Source organism: Notolepis coatsorum (genome assembly GCF_963971535.1).
Source record: "Notolepis coatsorum genome assembly, chromosome: 5".
Lineage (NCBI taxonomy): Eukaryota > Metazoa > Chordata > Actinopteri > Aulopiformes > Paralepididae > Notolepis > Notolepis coatsorum.
Window position 1 is genome coordinate 192,155,650 of NC_140169.1, and position 19,022 is coordinate 192,174,671.

The 19,022-nt window shown below is 45.0% G+C and overlaps 1 protein-coding gene across 1 annotated transcript in view; it reads left to right on the top strand.

Moving 5' to 3' along the window:
- LOC311228996 (intraflagellar transport protein 88 homolog) overlaps positions 1 to 19,022 on the top strand; it is a 104,325-nt gene that overhangs the window by 34,584 nt on the left and 50,719 nt on the right. Inside the window, exons 15-16 of the mRNA XM_084314983.1 lie at positions 6,822 to 7,008; positions 13,435 to 13,543. Of these exons, the coding sequence (XP_084171109.1) occupies positions 6,822 to 7,008; positions 13,435 to 13,543 (296 nt within the window). The remainder of the gene's footprint in view (positions 1 to 6,821; positions 7,009 to 13,434; positions 13,544 to 19,022) is intronic.

Consider the following 19,022-nt stretch of genomic DNA (forward strand, 5'->3'; position numbering starts at 1 on the left):
TGTAGTGCAAATCCTTTATCAATAAATATAAAGTGTAAGTGTGTTTGTGTGATCTAAAGTGTGGAGAGTGGGTGCTGCAGTGTGTTGTTTGTTTGAGTGAGTGTGTGCGTGTGGGTGTGTGTGCTGTGTGCATTTGATGGTTGTTGCATAGTGATTATTGTTCGTTTAGCGATTATTGTTCGTTTAGCAGCCTGATGGCCTGGGGATAGAAGCTTCTTCTGAGTCTTTCTGTGCTCGCCTTAAGACTCCGGTATCGCTTGCCTGACCGCAGCAGTTCAAAGAGGCAGTTGTTCGGGTGGCTCGAGTCCTTAATAATTCTCTTAGCCTTCCCCTTGCACCGCTTGTTGTAAATGTTCTGGAGGGTGGGAAGCCCCCCTCCAATTGTGCGTTCGGCTGAACGTGTCACTCTTTGTAGTCTGCTACGGTCTTGTGCAGTGCTATTCCCAAACCAGGAGGTGATGTTGCCGGTCAGGATGCTCTCAGCTTAAGGCACCCTTGCATGTTGTATGAGTCTTATGTATATAAATGTTAAATGGTATATGTGATGTATTGTGATGTCATCATGTCTGTATGATGCATGTCTAAGCATCACACTCCCCTACCCCCCTACAAGGACCACAATGGAAATAAGCTCTGAGCTTTTTTGTGTTCATCCTTGGCAGTATCTCCTGACTGTGCTTTCTGTCACATGTTTATTTTTATTTTTATTTTTTGGTCAAATTTTTATTATTATTCACATGAAACAAGACAACACATTAACCACAATCACAATACATAAAACTTCACAAGAAAATAACAAAAACAATAATAATAATACAGACTAACAATTTATACCGACAAAGAGAAAAGAAAACAGAGTTCAACCTTCTAAATTTTAATTCCAAGGGGTACTATCTAATAAATGGTCTTTCCCAGTGTTCAGCCCCGATTCCCGGCCGTGTGACCCTATATTAATAAAACGTACATCTCCAATCCACCACAAGGACCATTTTTTGAGAACACAACCCGAAAACAGAGCAATGAACCTTCATGAAAAAACAAAAACCTGTAGAGGTGTTCCATAGATTCACAGAGACCGTGTAAAAGTGGCCAAGCAGTGAAGAAATAGTTAAATAGCTGCCCCCCCATAATATCCCCAGCTAAACTCAAGATGACAAGACAAAAGACAAGACAGACAAAACATTTCCTCCTCCCCCTCCCAAGAGACCGCCGGACTCACCCGAACACGCACCTCAACCCTGCTCAGCCGCACACTGCGGTCTTTACCTTCTCAGCTGCTGCGAACCACAGGTCAATTCCAGCCTGCCCTACCCCAATCACCCGGGCTGTGGATATCTCAAGATAAATCACATCCAATAGAGTTAGGGACCAGTTAATCATTGTAAGCTTCTCAGGCTCCTTCCATCTCATTGCTATCAGCTTCTTTGCTGCTGTGACGCCCGCTAGGACAACCCTTTTCAGTTGTACGGAAGCGGGTAGTGTCGTTATATCGTTCAGGAGTAGCGTAACAGCTGTGAATGGGATAGTTAAGCCACACAGATCTGAAAGTTTGTCCGTTATTGACCTCCAGAAGCGGGCCACTGGTGGGCAATCCCAATACATATGCATATAAGTGCCCGTGGCCTTTTGAGAGCACAAAGTGCACCGAGAGTCGGTTATCAGTCCCATAGCATATAGCTTCCTAGGTGTAAGATAGGTCCTATGAATATAATTAAAATTAATTTGCTGGTGATTGGGGTTGCGGGAAGATAATGCCACATTTGCCCAAACATCATCCCAGTCAAACTCGGGGTCCAACTCCGGGATATCCACACGCCAGATTGTATCCAATGATACATTTTTATACGTGGATTGAATTAAGAGCGTATAAAAGTCGGAGACAAACCCTCTGGATGTCGTCCTGTCCACTATGAGCCTGAGGAAGGGGTGTGGGTGCAAGGCTTGAGCCCACGGTACGCCATGCGCCCTCAGTGCTGACCTTAGTTGAAGGTAAAGAAAGAAGGACTCGCCGGGAAGATCATAAAATTCTCTTAAGTCCTGAAACGCACGGAGGCCGTTCTTATCATAAATATCCTCCAGACAGTTTCAAGTACCTCGGAGCCCACATATCCGAGGACTTGACATGGACCACACACATTGACAGTGTTGTGAAGAAGGCACGACAACGCCTCTACTTCCTCAGGCGCCTAAGGAAGTTCCAAGTCAGTCAGAAGATCCTTAGGAACTTCTACTCATGTACAATAGAGAGCATCCTGACCGGCAACATCACCTCCTGGTTTGGGAATAGCACTGCAAAAGACCGTAGCAGACTACAAAGAGTGACACGTTCAGCCGAACGCACAATTAGAGGGGGGCTTCCCACCCTCCAGAACATTTACAACAAGCGGTGCAAGGGGAAGGCTAAGAGAATTATTAAGGACTCAAGCCACCCGAACAACTGCCTCTTTGAACTGCTGCCGTCAGGCAAGCGATACCGGAGTCTTATGGCGAGCACAGAAAGACTCAGAAGGAGCTTCTATCCCCAGGCCATCAGGCTGCTAAACGAACAATAATCGCTAAACGAACAATAATCAATATGCAACAACCATCAAATGCACACAGCACACACACCCACACGCACACACTCACTCAAACAAACAACACACTGCAGCACCCACTCTCCACACTTTAGATCACACAAACACACTTACACTTTATATTTATTGATAAAGGATTTGCACTACAACTCGTACACCTACTGTGAATTGTACCTAAACTGCACCTCGTCCATTTATGCCTTGCACTATATAGTATTGTATATTAGTACACTGCACAGTATTGTATATTGTATGGTAACTACGTCTACGAACATTGTACATATGTCTAAACTGAACACTGTGACCTCTTTTTTTACTTCTAATTTTTACTATTTTTACTATGTTTTTATTTCATACTTATCTTGTCATGCACAGTCTCTGGAGCGCAACAGTAAGAAGCATTTTGTACAAAAGTATTCTGTACTTCTGTATGACAACTATTAAAGAAACTTGAAACTTGAAACTTGAGTATGCACTCCCCTCCTTTGCCATTGAGGAATATTAACCGGCTTGTGTCCAACAAGTAATTGCTGGTTATTAAAAATTGGAGAGTCCAGGTGCCAAGGGCATTTAACCCCACACGACCTCTGTACATTACGCCACGTTTGGATCACGTGAGTTATGATCGGTCCATACCTCAGCCGGCATTTCGAAATAGAGACAGTGGAGTACACTACATCCTGCAATCTTAGCGGAGATACCGCCGCCGCTTCTAAGGAGCGCCACGATACAGCCTCTACAGGGTCTAGCCAGCACATCAGAGGTCTCAGTGAAAAGGACCAGAAATAAAGTTTAAAATCAGGGATTGCGAGGCCCCCATCTTGTTTTCTACGTTGAGTAGTAGCCCTTTTGATTCTCGGGCGTTTGTTATTCCAGATAAACTTAGATACCATCGATTGTACCTTGCGCCAGTGGTCTATTGGAGGGGGCAGGGGGAGCATTGAGCTAATAAAATTTATCCTAGGCAGGATGTTCATTTTGATTATGGAAGCCCGGGCTTGTAAGGAGTTAGGAAGGGACGACCACCTGTCTAGATCCTGGCGTATTTTATCATAAGTACCCGTGAAGTTGTACTTAGTAGTTTGGTTCAGCGTGGGGAATATCTCTATGCCCAAGTATTTAAAATGTTCTACTATGGGGATATCAGCTGGTAGTCGTACCGCCTTGGCCAGTTCATTAAGAGGTAGGCAGGCTGATTTGTTCCAGTTAATCTTAAAGCCTGACAATTTACCAAAGTCGTCGATTATCCTCAATAATTTTGTGGCCGACCGGGAGGGGTCGTCCATGAAAATCAGCAGGTCATCCGCATAGAGAGCAATTTTGTGTGGAGTATTATTGACCATTATGGGGACGATGTCCTCCGATTGCCTAATAAATTGGGCCAAAGGTTCGAGGGAAAGCGCGAACAGTCCCGGGCTCAGAGGGCAACCCTGTCTAGAAGATCTGGAGACTGGAAAGAGTGTGGAACAGTTTTTGCCTGTCAGTATCATCGCAGACGGCGAGGCATACAGGACTTTAATCATATGAATAAAACTCTTTCCAAGACCCATGACCTCAAGTACCTTCCACAGGTATGACCACTCAAGTCTGTCAAACGCCTTCATGGCATCCAAAGACAGAACTGTGGATGGAGTTGTATTGTCTTTACTGTTATCGATTACATGCAACAGCCTCCTAAGATTATCTGCAGCCAGACGCCCCGGGATAAAACCAGTTTGATCGCAGTGTACCAATACAGACATAAATCTCTGCAGGCGACGGGCCAGCACCTTGGCAAACACCTTTAAATCGGCCCGAGAAGACTCAAGGGTCTATAGCTACCACAATCATTGGGATCTTTGTCCTTCTTGAGAAGTAAAGAAATCAACGCCATATTGACATCTCTTGAGAACTCCCCTTGTTCGATAGCGTAATTGATCATATTGAGCATCAATGGACCCAGTTGGTCCCAGAAAGCTAAATACACTTCGGGTGGAATACCATCCCAGCCTGGTGCCTTACCCCTCTGCATTTACATGTTTATTTTTTTATTGTCAAATAAAGTCATTCATTCATTAGACAGCTCGCATGATTGTGATGGGCGGACATAGCAATAGATACAAGTGGTAAGCATATATGTGAATAGAATAGATATATCATATGTAGTAAGCATATTATGTGAATAGAATAGAAGTACTTAACCCAGCAATGAAACCATGTTGACAGACCACGGACAGAAGATGGTAAGAAGCTGATCCATGGCCTCGGTGGTGCACGTAGAACAGTCACTGCAATCTTGGCCAAGACCCCGAGACATCCACCACCTTGGTCAGTACTACGAGACAAGCACTCAGAGAGATGGGGGGGGGGGGGGTTGGGACAGGGGTTAGGGAGTTCCCATGTTTGTAGTGGGCGGAGATGGAGCAATAAATACACGTAGTGAGCATATGCATACATGGTGACAGTAGAATAAGGCTGTCCCCGAAACCTTTTTTGGGATTCGAACTTCATCAGGGTTTTTCGAACGAACGTTCGAACCTTCGTTTTTACTATCCTCAAACTAAATCCTCAATTTGAATAAAGTGTTTAATCTGATTAAATTAGTATTTTTCTTTTTTTTTATTAAATCAACTTTCCAGCCCCAGACCCAGCCCAGGGAGAAGCCCCAGCCCAACTAAATCAATTAAATCAACTTTCTTTGATGAATATAACTCATCAGTTTCTTTTAATACTATAATATTAGTGTAGCCTAATCTTTATCTGCAACTGTGAAGAAAAACCCCATTGGTTTAAACAGAATTAATAGAAAAAAATAAAAAGTCTTTATTAAAAATACAAAATTCGAATGTTGATTTAGAATTCGAATGCCAACGTAACGAACGAAGGTTCGAACGTTCGAACGTTTGGGCTCAGCCCCACAGTAGAATCATAGTATATAAGGAAATTGAGTAATAGATAGAACTACTGCAAGCGTATGGATACAGGATGAGATACAAGACTGGCTCTGGGCCGTATGCCCCGTGGGGGCATGAGAAGCCACTCAGAAGGTTCAGCACTGCAGGCCAGACAGAAGACGGTATGAAGCTGTTCCATGGGACCGGTTGAGACAGAGACAGAGGTTAAAAAGGTTCTCCCATGTCTGCAGAAAAGCAGACATGGGAGCAAATAGACATCCTAACTAAACTAGACAGATTAATCTAAGGGTCAGTCCCCGACCAGGTGAGATCAGGGTAGGTTGAAGGAGAGGGAGAAAAGATGGGTCTTAAGCAGGGATTTAAAAGCTTCGAGAGAGCAGGCGCCCCTGACGACGGCAGGTAATTTGTTCCACAGGTAGGGAGCGTGGTAGACAAAGGCTCTGTGGCCGGCGGATTTCTTTTTAACCCTAGGAATCGATAGAAGCCCCGCATTTTGTGAGTGCAGAGCACGAGCGGGCGAGTATCGAGAGATGAGATCGGATAGATCGAGCGGTGCAAGCCCATTTAAAATGTTGTAGGTGAGGAGTAGCACTTTAAAGTCAGATCGGGCTTGAATAGGAAGCCAGTGTAGGGCGGACAAAACTGGTGTGATGTGATCAAATTTTCTAGTTTTAGTTAGTATCCGTGCAGATGCATTTTGCACGAGTTGAAGATTTTTGATGCTTGAATTAGGTAGGCCTGAAAAAAGTGCATTACAGTAGTCTAGACGTGATGAGACAAAAGCATGAATTATTGTCATTATACAGCACGAATACAATACAACGAAATGAAGTGCAAATGTAAAGTGTAATAGTAATATACAATGTACAGGTGATTGAACTGGATATAAAGTATATAAATTAGTACTACTGAGTAATAGTGCTAATCAGATGTATGTACAGAGTTGTAGTATTAATATGTACAGTGATAATACAGGTATAACGACAATATGGTAGTAGTCATACTGGCCAGCAGCGTAACTAGTAAGAGTGATATGTATCTACAGATATGTAAAAAGGATTATATGCAGGTATGTACAGACATATGGATATATATATATATATATATATATATATATATATATATATATATATATATATAAGGTATATATACATATACGGTATATACAGCATTATTGTACCTGCTATCATACAGAGTTATATGGGTTATATGCAGGTGTATAAGTAGGTATATAGAATGATTATATGCAGGTATATTCAGGCAGATATGAATATATATATGAGAGATAAACCAGGAAGTGAGCATTCTATCCATTTCAGTTGTGTGATGTCATCATTGTTTTGATCTGAAGGAGAAGGACTATGACCAGGCGGACCGGTATGCAGACCTAGCCATGACCGCTGACCGCTACAACCCAGCAGCTCTCATCAACAAGGGCAACACAGTGTTTGTCAAGCAGGACTATGAGAAGGCAGCGGAGTTCTACAAAGAGGCCCTCAGAAACGACTCCTCCTGCACAGAGGCCCTCTACAATCTAGGTAGCATCTAGGTGTCTAATCCAGGGGTTCTTATATACAGTATTGTATAATCTAGGCAGTATTGTATAATCCAGGGTTCTTAATATGCAGTATTGTATAATACTTTATTTGTATAGCACCTTTCATACAGGGGATTGCAGTTCAAAGTGCTTTACATCAGTAAGAAATAAGACATAGAATCAGTGTAAAACAAGCAGCAAGAGCAAAGCATAAAGTGGGATAAAATAATGCAGATATATTAATCAAATCATATCAGAACCTCATGTTCCAAATAGGCTTCTTTTTTGTATCCACCTTTTCTCCCCTTTTTCAATTTTTCTCTCATCCCAATTACCCACTGTGCCAATTCTCCCCTCCCCTGTCTTGAACGTTGCTCACATATGCCCCCCACTGGGCGGTTGTAGGGAGGATCGAAGCCTTGCATCACGTGTCCCCTCCGATACACGAGGAGGCAGCCTGTCACATCTTTTCACCTGCCAGCGCGGACTCTCATTGGCGAGGTGTAACGTGTGGGAGGCTCACACTACCCCCGCCATTTCCTGTCTCTGCTGTGCAGGCGTCCCCAACCGACCTGTAGGAGTCGCTGTCCACAACGTCCAGATTACCACCCATCGATTTCCACCCGCTAACTCTGTCAATTGAGTTAGTATGAAGACTGAACGCCGACAGCCGGAGTCGAACCCGGTGTCTCTAGCGTTGGTGACGAGCGCAATGTCTGCTGCGCCACCCAGCCGCCACCAAATAGGCTTCTGTAATCTGTTACAAAACATGATAAAGGTTATAGTATGCACCCAGCGGATAGTGGGGCGTAAAGATAAAAGTAAAAATAAGTAAAATAATAGCAAGGCTAAAATGAGCAGACATATAAAATCAGTTTTTCACATTGATTGAATTGATTGATTGATAACTTTATTAACAGATTGCAAAATGGGTACAGTACAGCTCAATACATACAATTGTTAAGGGGATGCAGACCAGAGAAAGACTTTCGTCTTGTTTACATCAGGGTCCCCCATTTTCAATTCATCATAACATATATGACATACATGACATACAGATAGACAGAACTGCTACATCTATACATTTATGACATATCAGATTTGCAATTACAGTACTGTTTGTGATACAAAAAGAGTCCAGAAAAAAAAAGTATATACATTTGACGTAGAAACTGTACATTGGATTGGGTAGGTGGGGGTGGGGGGGGACTGTACATTGGAGGTGGTTGGGTGGGTGGGTGGGGGGGGGGGGTTGGGTAGGATCTAACATCTCAACTGGCCACCTTGTTTATGGTTTGATTCAGTTTTAGTAGAATGTAAAAGACATGAATGATGAAATGAGCACATAAGACTATAAAATCACAGTTTCTATAATAATAATCCAGGGGTTCTTATATACAAAAATGCTCTGAACTTCATAAAAGTCAGACAAAGCTTTCCAAAAGCTCAAACAGTGAACTCCAAGCCCACGTGGTTGAACTAAAAATTCAAAGAAACAGACTAAGAAATGACGTAAACACCATGATCAGAACCGCAAAAAGAAATTTCATCAACGACAAAACTGAGGAAAACAAAAACAAACCCCGCGAACTTTGGAAATTACTCAATAATCAACTAGGCTGCAGTAAAAAACTTAAAACCAGATTCTCAAACATAAACATAAAGACGGACAACACGCTCATCACAGACAAGCTGGATGTAGCCAATTACTTAAACATCCTCTTCACAAACATAGCCACAACACTGGTAAACAAACTACCCTCCCACTCAGGGCATTATGGGGTAGAACACATAGTAGCATACTACAAAAACCTAGGGGTCCACAAAGACGACTTCAAACTTGAAATGGTAACAACCGATGAGGTACTCAAAAAATTTAGCGCCCTCCAACCTAACAAGGCCACTGGCCATGACAACATCCCCTCCAAATTCTTCAGAGACGCAGCAGCCGCCATCACCCCAGTCATCACACACATAATAAACCTCTCTATAAAACAGGGGCACGTCCCCAAGGACTTCAAAATTGCGAGAGTGACCCCTCTGCACAAAAAAGGCAGCAAATTAGACCCAGGCAACTACCGCCCTGTTTCTATTCTTACCTCCATCTCGAAAGTCATGGAGAAAATAGTCTACGAACAGGTCGAAAAGTACCTGGCGGAAAAAAATCTAATCTACGAATTCCAATCTGGCTTCAGAACGTCCCACTCCACTGACACATGCCTCCTCTATTTGAACGACACATCAAACAAGAGGTGGACGCGGGCAAATACTGCGGCATGGTCATGCTGGACCTACAAAAGGCCTTCGACACTGTCAATCACTCCATTCTAATGGACAAGCTAAAAGCAATTGGTTTTGATAGCTTATCAGTGAGCTGGATGCAATCCTACCTGGAGGGGAGAGAACAGATGGTAGAGGTAAACGGTACTCTATCCCCCCCCCTCACAGTGAGCTGTGGTGTTCCACAAGGAAGCATACTAGGACCGCTACTCTTCCTAATTTATGCAAATGACATGTCGTCAGCCTGTGACTGCAACTTGTTCCTGTTTGCGGACGACTCAGCCCTGCTGGTCTCTGACAAGAACAAGTTGCAGGTTGAAAAAACCCTCAGCTCGGAACTAGGCAAAATCTGCATATGGCTCGCTGATAACAAACTATCATTACACATGGGCAAAACAGAGTCCATTCTCTTCGGTTCAAATAACAAACTCAGCAAGACCGACGGCTTCTCAGTTACAGTGGGTGACAATATTGTCACAAGGAAAGACGAAATTACCTACCTGGGTTCCATCCTAGAGGCAAATCTTTCCTGTGACAAAATGGCATCCAATGTAATAAAAAAAGTCAACCAACGAACTAGATTATTGTACCGGATCTCCTCTCTGGTAAACAAGAATACCCTGAAGACTCTGGCAGGAGCACTCATTCAAGGGTACTATGACTATGCGTGCACCTCATGGTACCAAAGCACCTCAAAGGCGCTTAAAACAAAATTACAAACATCACAAAACAAACTGGTCAGACTACTACTTGACCTGAACCCCAGAACCCACCTCACCCCTGCCCACTTTGACAACCTAGGATGGCTTAGAGTAGACGACAGAGTACAGCAACTTGCAATGGGCCTGGTCTACAAGATACACTATACGACCGGGGTGCCCATGTACATGTCAAAATACTTCCCAAAGGTCAGTGAATACCACAACCACTACACCAGAGGAAGCTCAACAAATCATGTTAAACCCAGATTCGGCTCAAACAAGGGACTAAACACGTTTCGCAATTATGCCACAACAATGTGGAACGCCCTACCCAAAGCTGTAAAGGAATGTGAATCCCTGCCCACATTCAAAACCGCTCTTAAAGAGCACCTACGGGAGGCTGCAATTCGAAACTGGCCACCGTAAATGCCCAAAACCCCCACCACCGTCTAATAGACAGTCTCCTCCCCACCGCATATATATATTCCCTCCCCGCCGTATGTATATTTCTCTCCCACCCACCCCCTCCTAATGTACAGTCCCCTCCCCATCATATGTATATACTCTGTCAGGATCTAGGGGTAACAGTACTGTATATTGGAATACCGTTTATGTCACAAATGTATCGGTACTAAATACCTATATGTCCCTATGCCATAAATGTCATGTATGTTGTGTATGTCATAAATGTCTATATGAATTGAAAATGGGGGACCCTGATGGAAACAAGACAAACGTCTTTCTCAGGTCTGCATCCCCTTAACAATTGTATGTATTGAGCCGTACTGTATTGTACCCATTCTGCAATCTGTTAAATAAAGTTTTCATTAATTCATTCAGGCAGTATTGTATAATCCAGGGATTGTTTCTAATAGCAATAGCAATAGTAATAGTAATAAACGAACCTACACTGTAGCACTCAACACTTTGATGAACATTGTTACTCAGCTGATAGAGTTGTGCCCTTCCTGATGACTTGTCGTACAGAACTTGTAAATCGCGTCAGCTAAATCAGGGGTTCCCAAACTTTTCAGGCCGTGACCCCCAAATAACGGTGTCAGAGAGCCGCGACCCCCACTATTATAGGAGGTAAAAAAATAAAATAATAATAATATATATATATATTTTTTTTTTTTATAAATTGATATGTATGGTTGAAACATGCAAACGTTCAAACGCACACACACTAATAAGCATTGGAGGCTTTTAACCAGGGCCGGACTGGGGAAATCATTCAAACCAGGAAATATAGTGCAAAATATAGCCCCAGTCAGGCCACTTTTTAAGCAGGGGGTCTGGGGGTCCCCCACCAGGAATTTTTTTTGTTACAAAGACTTCATTTCCTGCATTCTGGTGCAGGAATTCTTTTATTTGTACCCTTTAAATGCCAGTGTTTGTGATGGCATCACAAATTATTGTTAAAAAACAGGCTAGCATATGTATGATTAGCAACAAAACAACACAGATTTTTATGGATTTTCAGTTTTTTGTAATTGATCAAAAATACAATCTTATTCAACTTCAGCCCTGATCATAACACCACATATTAATTTTATAATTCTAACCCTTTAACACATTAACTGCCACGGAGTTTGCCCGTCTCATACCACTCTCTGCCACCACTCTAAGCCTATGGAGATGTTTACCTTCTTTGCAGGGCTATAATTTTTTTAATTGTATTGCTAAATTGACAATCGATTATCTATCGTTCAGGATGTAGGAGCGTTATACTTTTTCATTCATAGTTTCATACAAAAATACCGTCTAGAATATAAATATGTTTTTATCGTTTTCTGCAGTAATTCCTAGAACATGAGTTATAGGCATAAACGCATACCGTAATTCCTCTAATAGTAACCCCGGCTTGTATTTGTTTCAACTGTAGCGGGTACCAGGCTTGTATTAGGAGGAGGCCTGTATAAGAGGGAGGCCTATATTTCAAATGTTCAAACGGATCATAATGAATAAATCAACATTTTGTGTCAGTTTGAACCCAGTAAAATGTACTGGGTTCATTTATTGAAACCAAGTACTGTATGAAATAGTAAACAGTGCAATTACAGGTGGTCACTGGTCATTTCAGTATATTAGTAACCCGGCTTGTATTAGGAGGCCGGCTTATAATTGCTTAGCTCAAGAGCGCACCCGGCCATTAATAGAGACCCGGCTTGTATTTGAGACCCGGTTACTATTAGAGGAATTACGGTATATAGATTATCAACTGCCGTTTGTTGCCAATACACGCTATATAAAAAATTTCAACTGTACATGATCCTAAACGTTATGACTGATCATGCGCGGATGAACGGGGGGGGGGGGGTCGTTTATAATTCCGTGATCGTCAGTAAATGCTTTATGTAGTATGGGTGATATATTGATCAGAGCAGTTTGCATTAATAATAATAAACAATCACGCTGAAAATGACGTCAGCGTCCTCTTACCGTTCGCCGATGAGACTGGAGGAAAAAGATCCCACTTATTTGACGTGGATCGACTAGATCCATTTCCGGTTTGTATAATAATAAATAATAAACGCCCAAATCATATCGATTATTGAGTTATGGCAGCGATCCATATGTACGATGTGTGTCTAGAGTCCCGCAACAATATGAGAGTGCCGGACGCATTTCCCCGGTACACGGAGATCACCAGAGATCCATTTCCGGTTGTAACTCGCCCGATCACCACCAGGTGGCAGTATTGAAGCGTTGCAGAGTTGTGCAGGCTCCCACTGTATCAGCCGAGGCTGGGTGAGGGCATTCTGAATACCATGGCGAAAAAATGAAATATGATCTCAATAACGTTGTATGCCGTGGAATGGCAGAATTAGCATGACCTTGAAACACATTGTACAATGTTTTTGGCGCAGGATGTGTTAAATGCCAGTGTGTGTGATGGCATATATTTGCAATATATCAAATGCAAAGTAGATTTTTCTGGGGGGGATTATTACAGGCTAGCATGTGTCAATGATTAGCAGTTTTTTGTAAGGGTCCCGCCTCCACCAATCACATGCGGCTCCCTTGTGTGTGTGTGTGAGAGCAAGAGAGAGAGAGAGAGATAGTTCTCCAACTTGTGTGAGTTGCAGTGATCTCCTGGTTGTTCCCCACCTAGGTTATCTAACTATTGCGCTGGTGCAACTAGAAACACTGGCCTGGCCTGCTTCTAAGTTCAGTGGCCTAGCTGCATAAAAAAAAAAAATGGATTTTGTATTTTTTTTTTTTATCATCTGGCGACCCCCCCCCCCCCCCCCGCGGCGGCAGCTTGCGACCCCGACTTTGGGAACCCTTGAGCTAAATGACTAAATGTAAATGTAATAGACAGTATTGTAAAATCCAGGGATTGGTTCTCAATAGACAGTATTTTATGCAACATGCAACAAGTCTAATTTATGCAAACTGCAACAAGTCTAATTTACCCCCCCCCCCCCCCCCCCCCTGTGCAGGTCTGACCTATAAGAGGCTGACTCGTCTGGAGGAGGCTCTGGACTGTTTCCTGAAGCTCCACGCCATCCTGAGGAACAGTGCGCAGGTCATGTACCAGCTGGCCAGCCTGTATCCTCATAGAGAGAGAGACACCAGAGAGAGAGACACCACACCAGAGAGAGAGACACCAGAGAGAGAGAGAGAGACACCAGAGAGAGAGAGAGAGAGAGAGAGAGACTACGAGTGTCTGGTGTGCTCATGTGTGTTTGAGTGATGCGTGCATGAACATGTGTCCATATGTATTTTTGTGTCAAAGTAGAGAGAGGACATACTGTATAGGAGGGGTTTCTAATGGTTTTTTTCTTCAGGGACTCATAGGAAATAGTCTAATATAATATACTGGGGTGTAACGGTACACAGAAGCCACGGTTCGGTATGTACCTCGGTATTGGGGTCACGGTTTGGTACGAGTTCGGCACAACAGCATTTTTTTTTTAATAATAAGTAAGGGATAATGTATAGCTAAGAGGTCATTGTCGCAAAATAATTGACCGACACGGAGTTTAGAATACCGAGGCGCCTCGCCGAGGTGTTATTTAAACGTAGTGAAGGTCAATTATTTTGCGACAATGACCGAGTATAGCTATACATTATCCCGCTTATTACATGGCTAACTTACTAACAATATACTTCATTTTACACCATCGACAAGATGAGATCAAATGCAGACGCAGTTCTGTTCTGTCGCTCCGCCCTGTCATAGCCGGCAGTGTCTGATTGCACTGATGTCAGTGGGCTTGATTGCGAACAGCTGCGCACAGCGGTCATTATTGCTCGGCAGAGGTCCGTTATCGAGTAATAACGGACCTCTGACGAGCGCTATTGACCAATCACAATCAAGCATTTCGGCGAATGTTAAAACGCCATGTAATAATTATTATTAATATAATTATTTTTTTAATCTTTTTTAATTAAACAATTTTTTTTATATTTATATATTTATATATTATATTTATGATGATTATTATTATTATTATTATTATTATTATTATTATTATTATTATTATTTATTATTATTATTATTATTATTATTATTATTATTATTATTATTATTATTATTATTATTATTATTATTATTATTATTATTATTATTATTATTATTATTATTATTATTAAATATAATAATTTTCTATAGGCTTGCCGTGGTAGTCAGTGATACTGGTGTCATTCTGTGTTCAGGCATCCACTTGCCTACTGCCCCTTTAACAACTTATCCTTGCTAAGTTTCTGTTTCACTTCTAGAGAGAATTTAACTTCACGACGAGACTGAATACTAGAGAACAGATGACATATTACAACAATGGCAGAGGATTTGTTATGGTTTGTAACCGACCTCAAACGCAACGGCACAGAGAGAAGTTTCAGAGTTAGCCAAAAGCTAGGGCGTATTTATTTACAGAGTCACACGAAGGAATGAAGTACAGCAATAGAACAAACGGGGATCTGGCAGGAGATGATGTTGCGGCTCTGCAGATACTCCCAGTAGAAGTGGTGAGGAATTGGCTTGTGACGTCGTAGCGGCTCTGGAGATTCTCCCAGCTTTCACTCCCGGTGGAAACGGAGAGAGAGAGAAAATCTGAGTTAGCCCAACGAACACACAGAGACAGAGAGGTGACTGGTCCAGTAATAATCCAAGTGATTTGATCTTCGGTGTACCACACACAAGTTAGCAGAGTCCAGAGAAAAACAATACGGTAATCCACAGTGTAAATCCAACACAAAAATAGGTGAGTCCAGTACAAACAAAAACGGGATCTCTTCGGTGTTTCACAAACACACAAAAAACTGATGATCCAAAAAGACTGTTTCCAAAAACTCACCAGAGCGCAACGCGTAAAGCGGGCAGATAACGAGGCGTAGCTCCGAACGGGGAACCAGGTTCTTCACAGCAGTTCTCCACAAAAGATCCTGGAGAGCAAAAAAACAGCAACAGCGATGGGGAAAGCAGGTATATGCAGGTGTAATTCAGAACAGTAGTACACAAAACGACCCGGCATCGAATGACAGAAGGTCAGAGTATATGAAGCCTCTGGGGCGCTGATTAGAACACACATCAGGTGCGTGATGGCAATTGATACTTGACTTAGAAGTGTGCGTTCGGCAACGGACCAATCATCACAGAATCCTCACAGTACCTTAAAGGAACGGAGCGTGTGGCCGGGAACGGACCAATCATCACAGTACTTTAAGAAGCCTGTGGTGGGGAAAGAACCAATCCTCACAGTACCCCCCCCTCCACGGGAGCCACCCGGCGACCCACTCGGCCCCGGCCTGCCCGGACGGGACCGAAGGAAGCCGGCGATCAGGGGCACTGGAGAGGGGGACAAAGACAGAGGCCCGGAGAGGGGGACCGGAGACGGGGACAGAGGACCGGCGAGGGAGGCCGGAGACGGGGACTGGGGCCCGACAGCGGAGGCCGGGCACGGGGACAGAGGACCGACGAGGGAGGACGGGGACTGGGACCCGGTGAGGGGGCTGGACGGCACCTGAAGACACTGGGCACGACAGGAGGGGCCCCACCCCCTGATGGTGCCGGAGGACCAGGCGACGTGGGGCTCATGCAGCGCGAGCCAAGGCCTGCCCAGGACCACAGGGACAAGAGGAGAGCTGGTGATGAAAAACTGGAGTCTCTCAACGTGGTTACCAGCAATGGTGAGAAGGACTGGACAGGTGCGTTGAGTGACGTCAGCCAGGCGGCGATGATCCAGCGCGAAGACCTCCAAGGGCCTCTCGAGGTCCTCAAGTGGAATGTTGGCCCGGGTGGCAAACCCAACGTCCATGAAACTCCCATCAGCACCAGAGTCAATGAGTGCACCCACCGTCGCCCGCTGGTCCGCCCAGGCTAGGGTGACGTCCGCCAGACGGTTAGGTGGTGCACGGGTGGGGGAACAGGAAAAACGGCTCACCAGGATCTCCCGGGGTCCCGGCGAGCCTGGTCTTCTTGGCCGGGTAGGGCAATTGGAGACACGGTGTCCATCCCGGCCGCAGTAGAGGCAAAGGCCGGACCTGAGCCTGGACTCCCGTTCGGCCGGGCTAAGGCGGTTGCGTCCCAGCTGCATGGGTTCCTCCTCGGTCACGGCTCGGGAGGGAAAAAACCCACCAGTCACGGAGGGGGCAGGACGGTCAGCACTGTAGAGACGGCCGCCGGGAAAGGGAGCCCCTGAGCGGAGGTCGATGGCACAGTCGTAAGGCCGGTGAGGCGGAAAGACCTGAGCCCTGGACTTACTGAATACCTCCTCGAGGTCGTGGTACTCGGGGGGTACGTCTGGGGGTCCCCGTCGTGCTCGCTCACGCCTTCTCTCCCGGAGACGTCCGTCGATGCGGATAGCGAGGCTGATCAGGCCCTCGAGAGAATCGGGCTCCTCTTGGGTCACTGCGTCGTTGAGCCCCCTCAGGAAGGTGAGACGAAGCGCTTGATCGTTCCAACCGCTCTCCGTTGCGGCCAGTCTGAACTCCAGCGCGTAGTCTCTGACACTGCCACTGTCCTGCCGGAAGGTGCCCAACCGAGCTCCTGGGTCCTGGCCACGGGCTGGGTGGTAAAAAACCCTGCGGAGCTCAGCCACGAAGTCTGGGTAGGAAAAACAGAAATCAGCCCCCATTGCCCAGGAGGCAGTAACCCACTGTGCTGCTTGGCCCGTGAGCAGGTTAGTCATGTAGGCTACTCGGGATCCCTCTGACGAAAAACGGCTGGGTTGATGAAGAAAGACCAACTCACATTGCATGATGAATGTGGCACAATCCTCGAAGTTACCATTGAACAGACGTGGTTCGGAGAGACGGGGCTCCCGAGGTGCGAGGTCTGCCGCGGGTGGTGAGCTGGCCGAGACTCCTGGGACAGGTGGGGTCAAAAGCAGAGTGTTTAATGATGTACGGAGAGCCTGAAGCTGGTGCAGAGCAACAGCCTGCTGATACTCCTGAGTGCCAATGGCATCCAGAATAAGCTGGACCTCGGCCCGGAGGTCCTGTAAAGCGGCCGCAACCGCACCCAACTGTTGGGTGTGGTCGTTGACCAACTCGATCTGGACCGCCAACGCTGCCCTAACCCTCTCTGTGTCGGCTGAGGTCGTCATGGCCGGGTCGTAATGTTATGGTTTGTAACCGACCTCAAACGCAACGGCACAGAGAGACGTTTCAGAGTTAGCCAAAAGCTAGGGCGTATTTATTTACAGAGTCACACGAAGGAATGAAGTACAGCAATAGAACAAACGGGGATCTGGCAGGAGATGATGTTGCGGCTCTGCAGATACTCCCAGTAGAAGTGGTGAGGAATTGGCTTGTGACGTCGTAGCGGCTCTGCAGATTCTCCCAGCTTTCACTCCCGGTGGAAACGGAGAGAGAGAGAAAATCTGAGTTAGCCCAACGAACACACAGAGACAGAGAGGTGACTGGTCCAGTAATAATCCAAGTGATTTGATCTTCGGTGTACCACACACAAGTTAGCAGAGTCCAGAGAAAAACAATACGGTAATCCACAGTGTAAATCCAACACAAAAATAGGTGAGTCCAGTACAAACAAAAACGGGATCTCTTCTGTGTTTCACAAACACACAAAAAACTGATGATCCAAAAAGACTGTTTCCAAAAACTCACCAGAGCGCAACGCGTAAAGCGGGCAGATAACGAGGCGTAGCTCCGAACGGGGAACCAGGTTCTCCACAGCAGTTCTCCACAAAAGATCCTGGAGAGCAAAAAAACAGCAACAGCGACGGGGAAAGCAGGTATATGCAGGTGTAATTCAGAACAGTAGTACACAAAACGACCCGGCATCGAATGACAGAAGGTCAGAGTATATGAAGCCTCTGGGGCGCTGATTAGAACACACATCAGGTGCGTGATGGCAATTGATACTTGACTTAGAAGTGTGCGTTCGGCAACGGACCAATCATCACAGAATCCTCACAGTACCTTAAAGGAACGGAGCGTGTGGCCGGGAACGGACCAATCATCACAGTACTTTAAGAAGCCTGTGGTGTGGAAATAACCAATCCTCACAGGATTATTTGGATTTAAACACAGTGGAGCTCAGATGATCTGTCCGGAAAAGTATGTTTATTTTTTTTATTTGATTGTGCCTATGAGTCCGGCGGGGGAGAATGTTGTTGTGTTTGTTGGCGCGTGTGTGTGTGTCGGCGACGCGTGTGTGTTTCTTTCCATTGGTTTCATTTGGTTATTGGGCGAACACGAAACGAAAAGAAAACGAAAGAAAACTGTAAAATTGTAATGACCCTGCAGCTGTTCCAATGTAAATGTGCCTTTCTCCGTGCAATTTCGCTCGCTCTGTAGTCGGACTCTGTGTGCCCGGCCACACGCGCTGTTCTTGCACGGAACCTCACGAGTGCCTGCATGTGCAACTCACGTGTGTGCGCTGTGGGGCGTATTTGTTGTATGGCTGCACGTACCGCACCGTGACGGCCGTACCGTAAATTCGCGGGACGAATACACGTACCGTTACACCCCTCCATAGTTCCAGTCACATGACCAGCAGCAGCCTGAGCCCTTCAATGAAGTGTATTATTATGACAACGTGCATATAACAATGGCATAATAA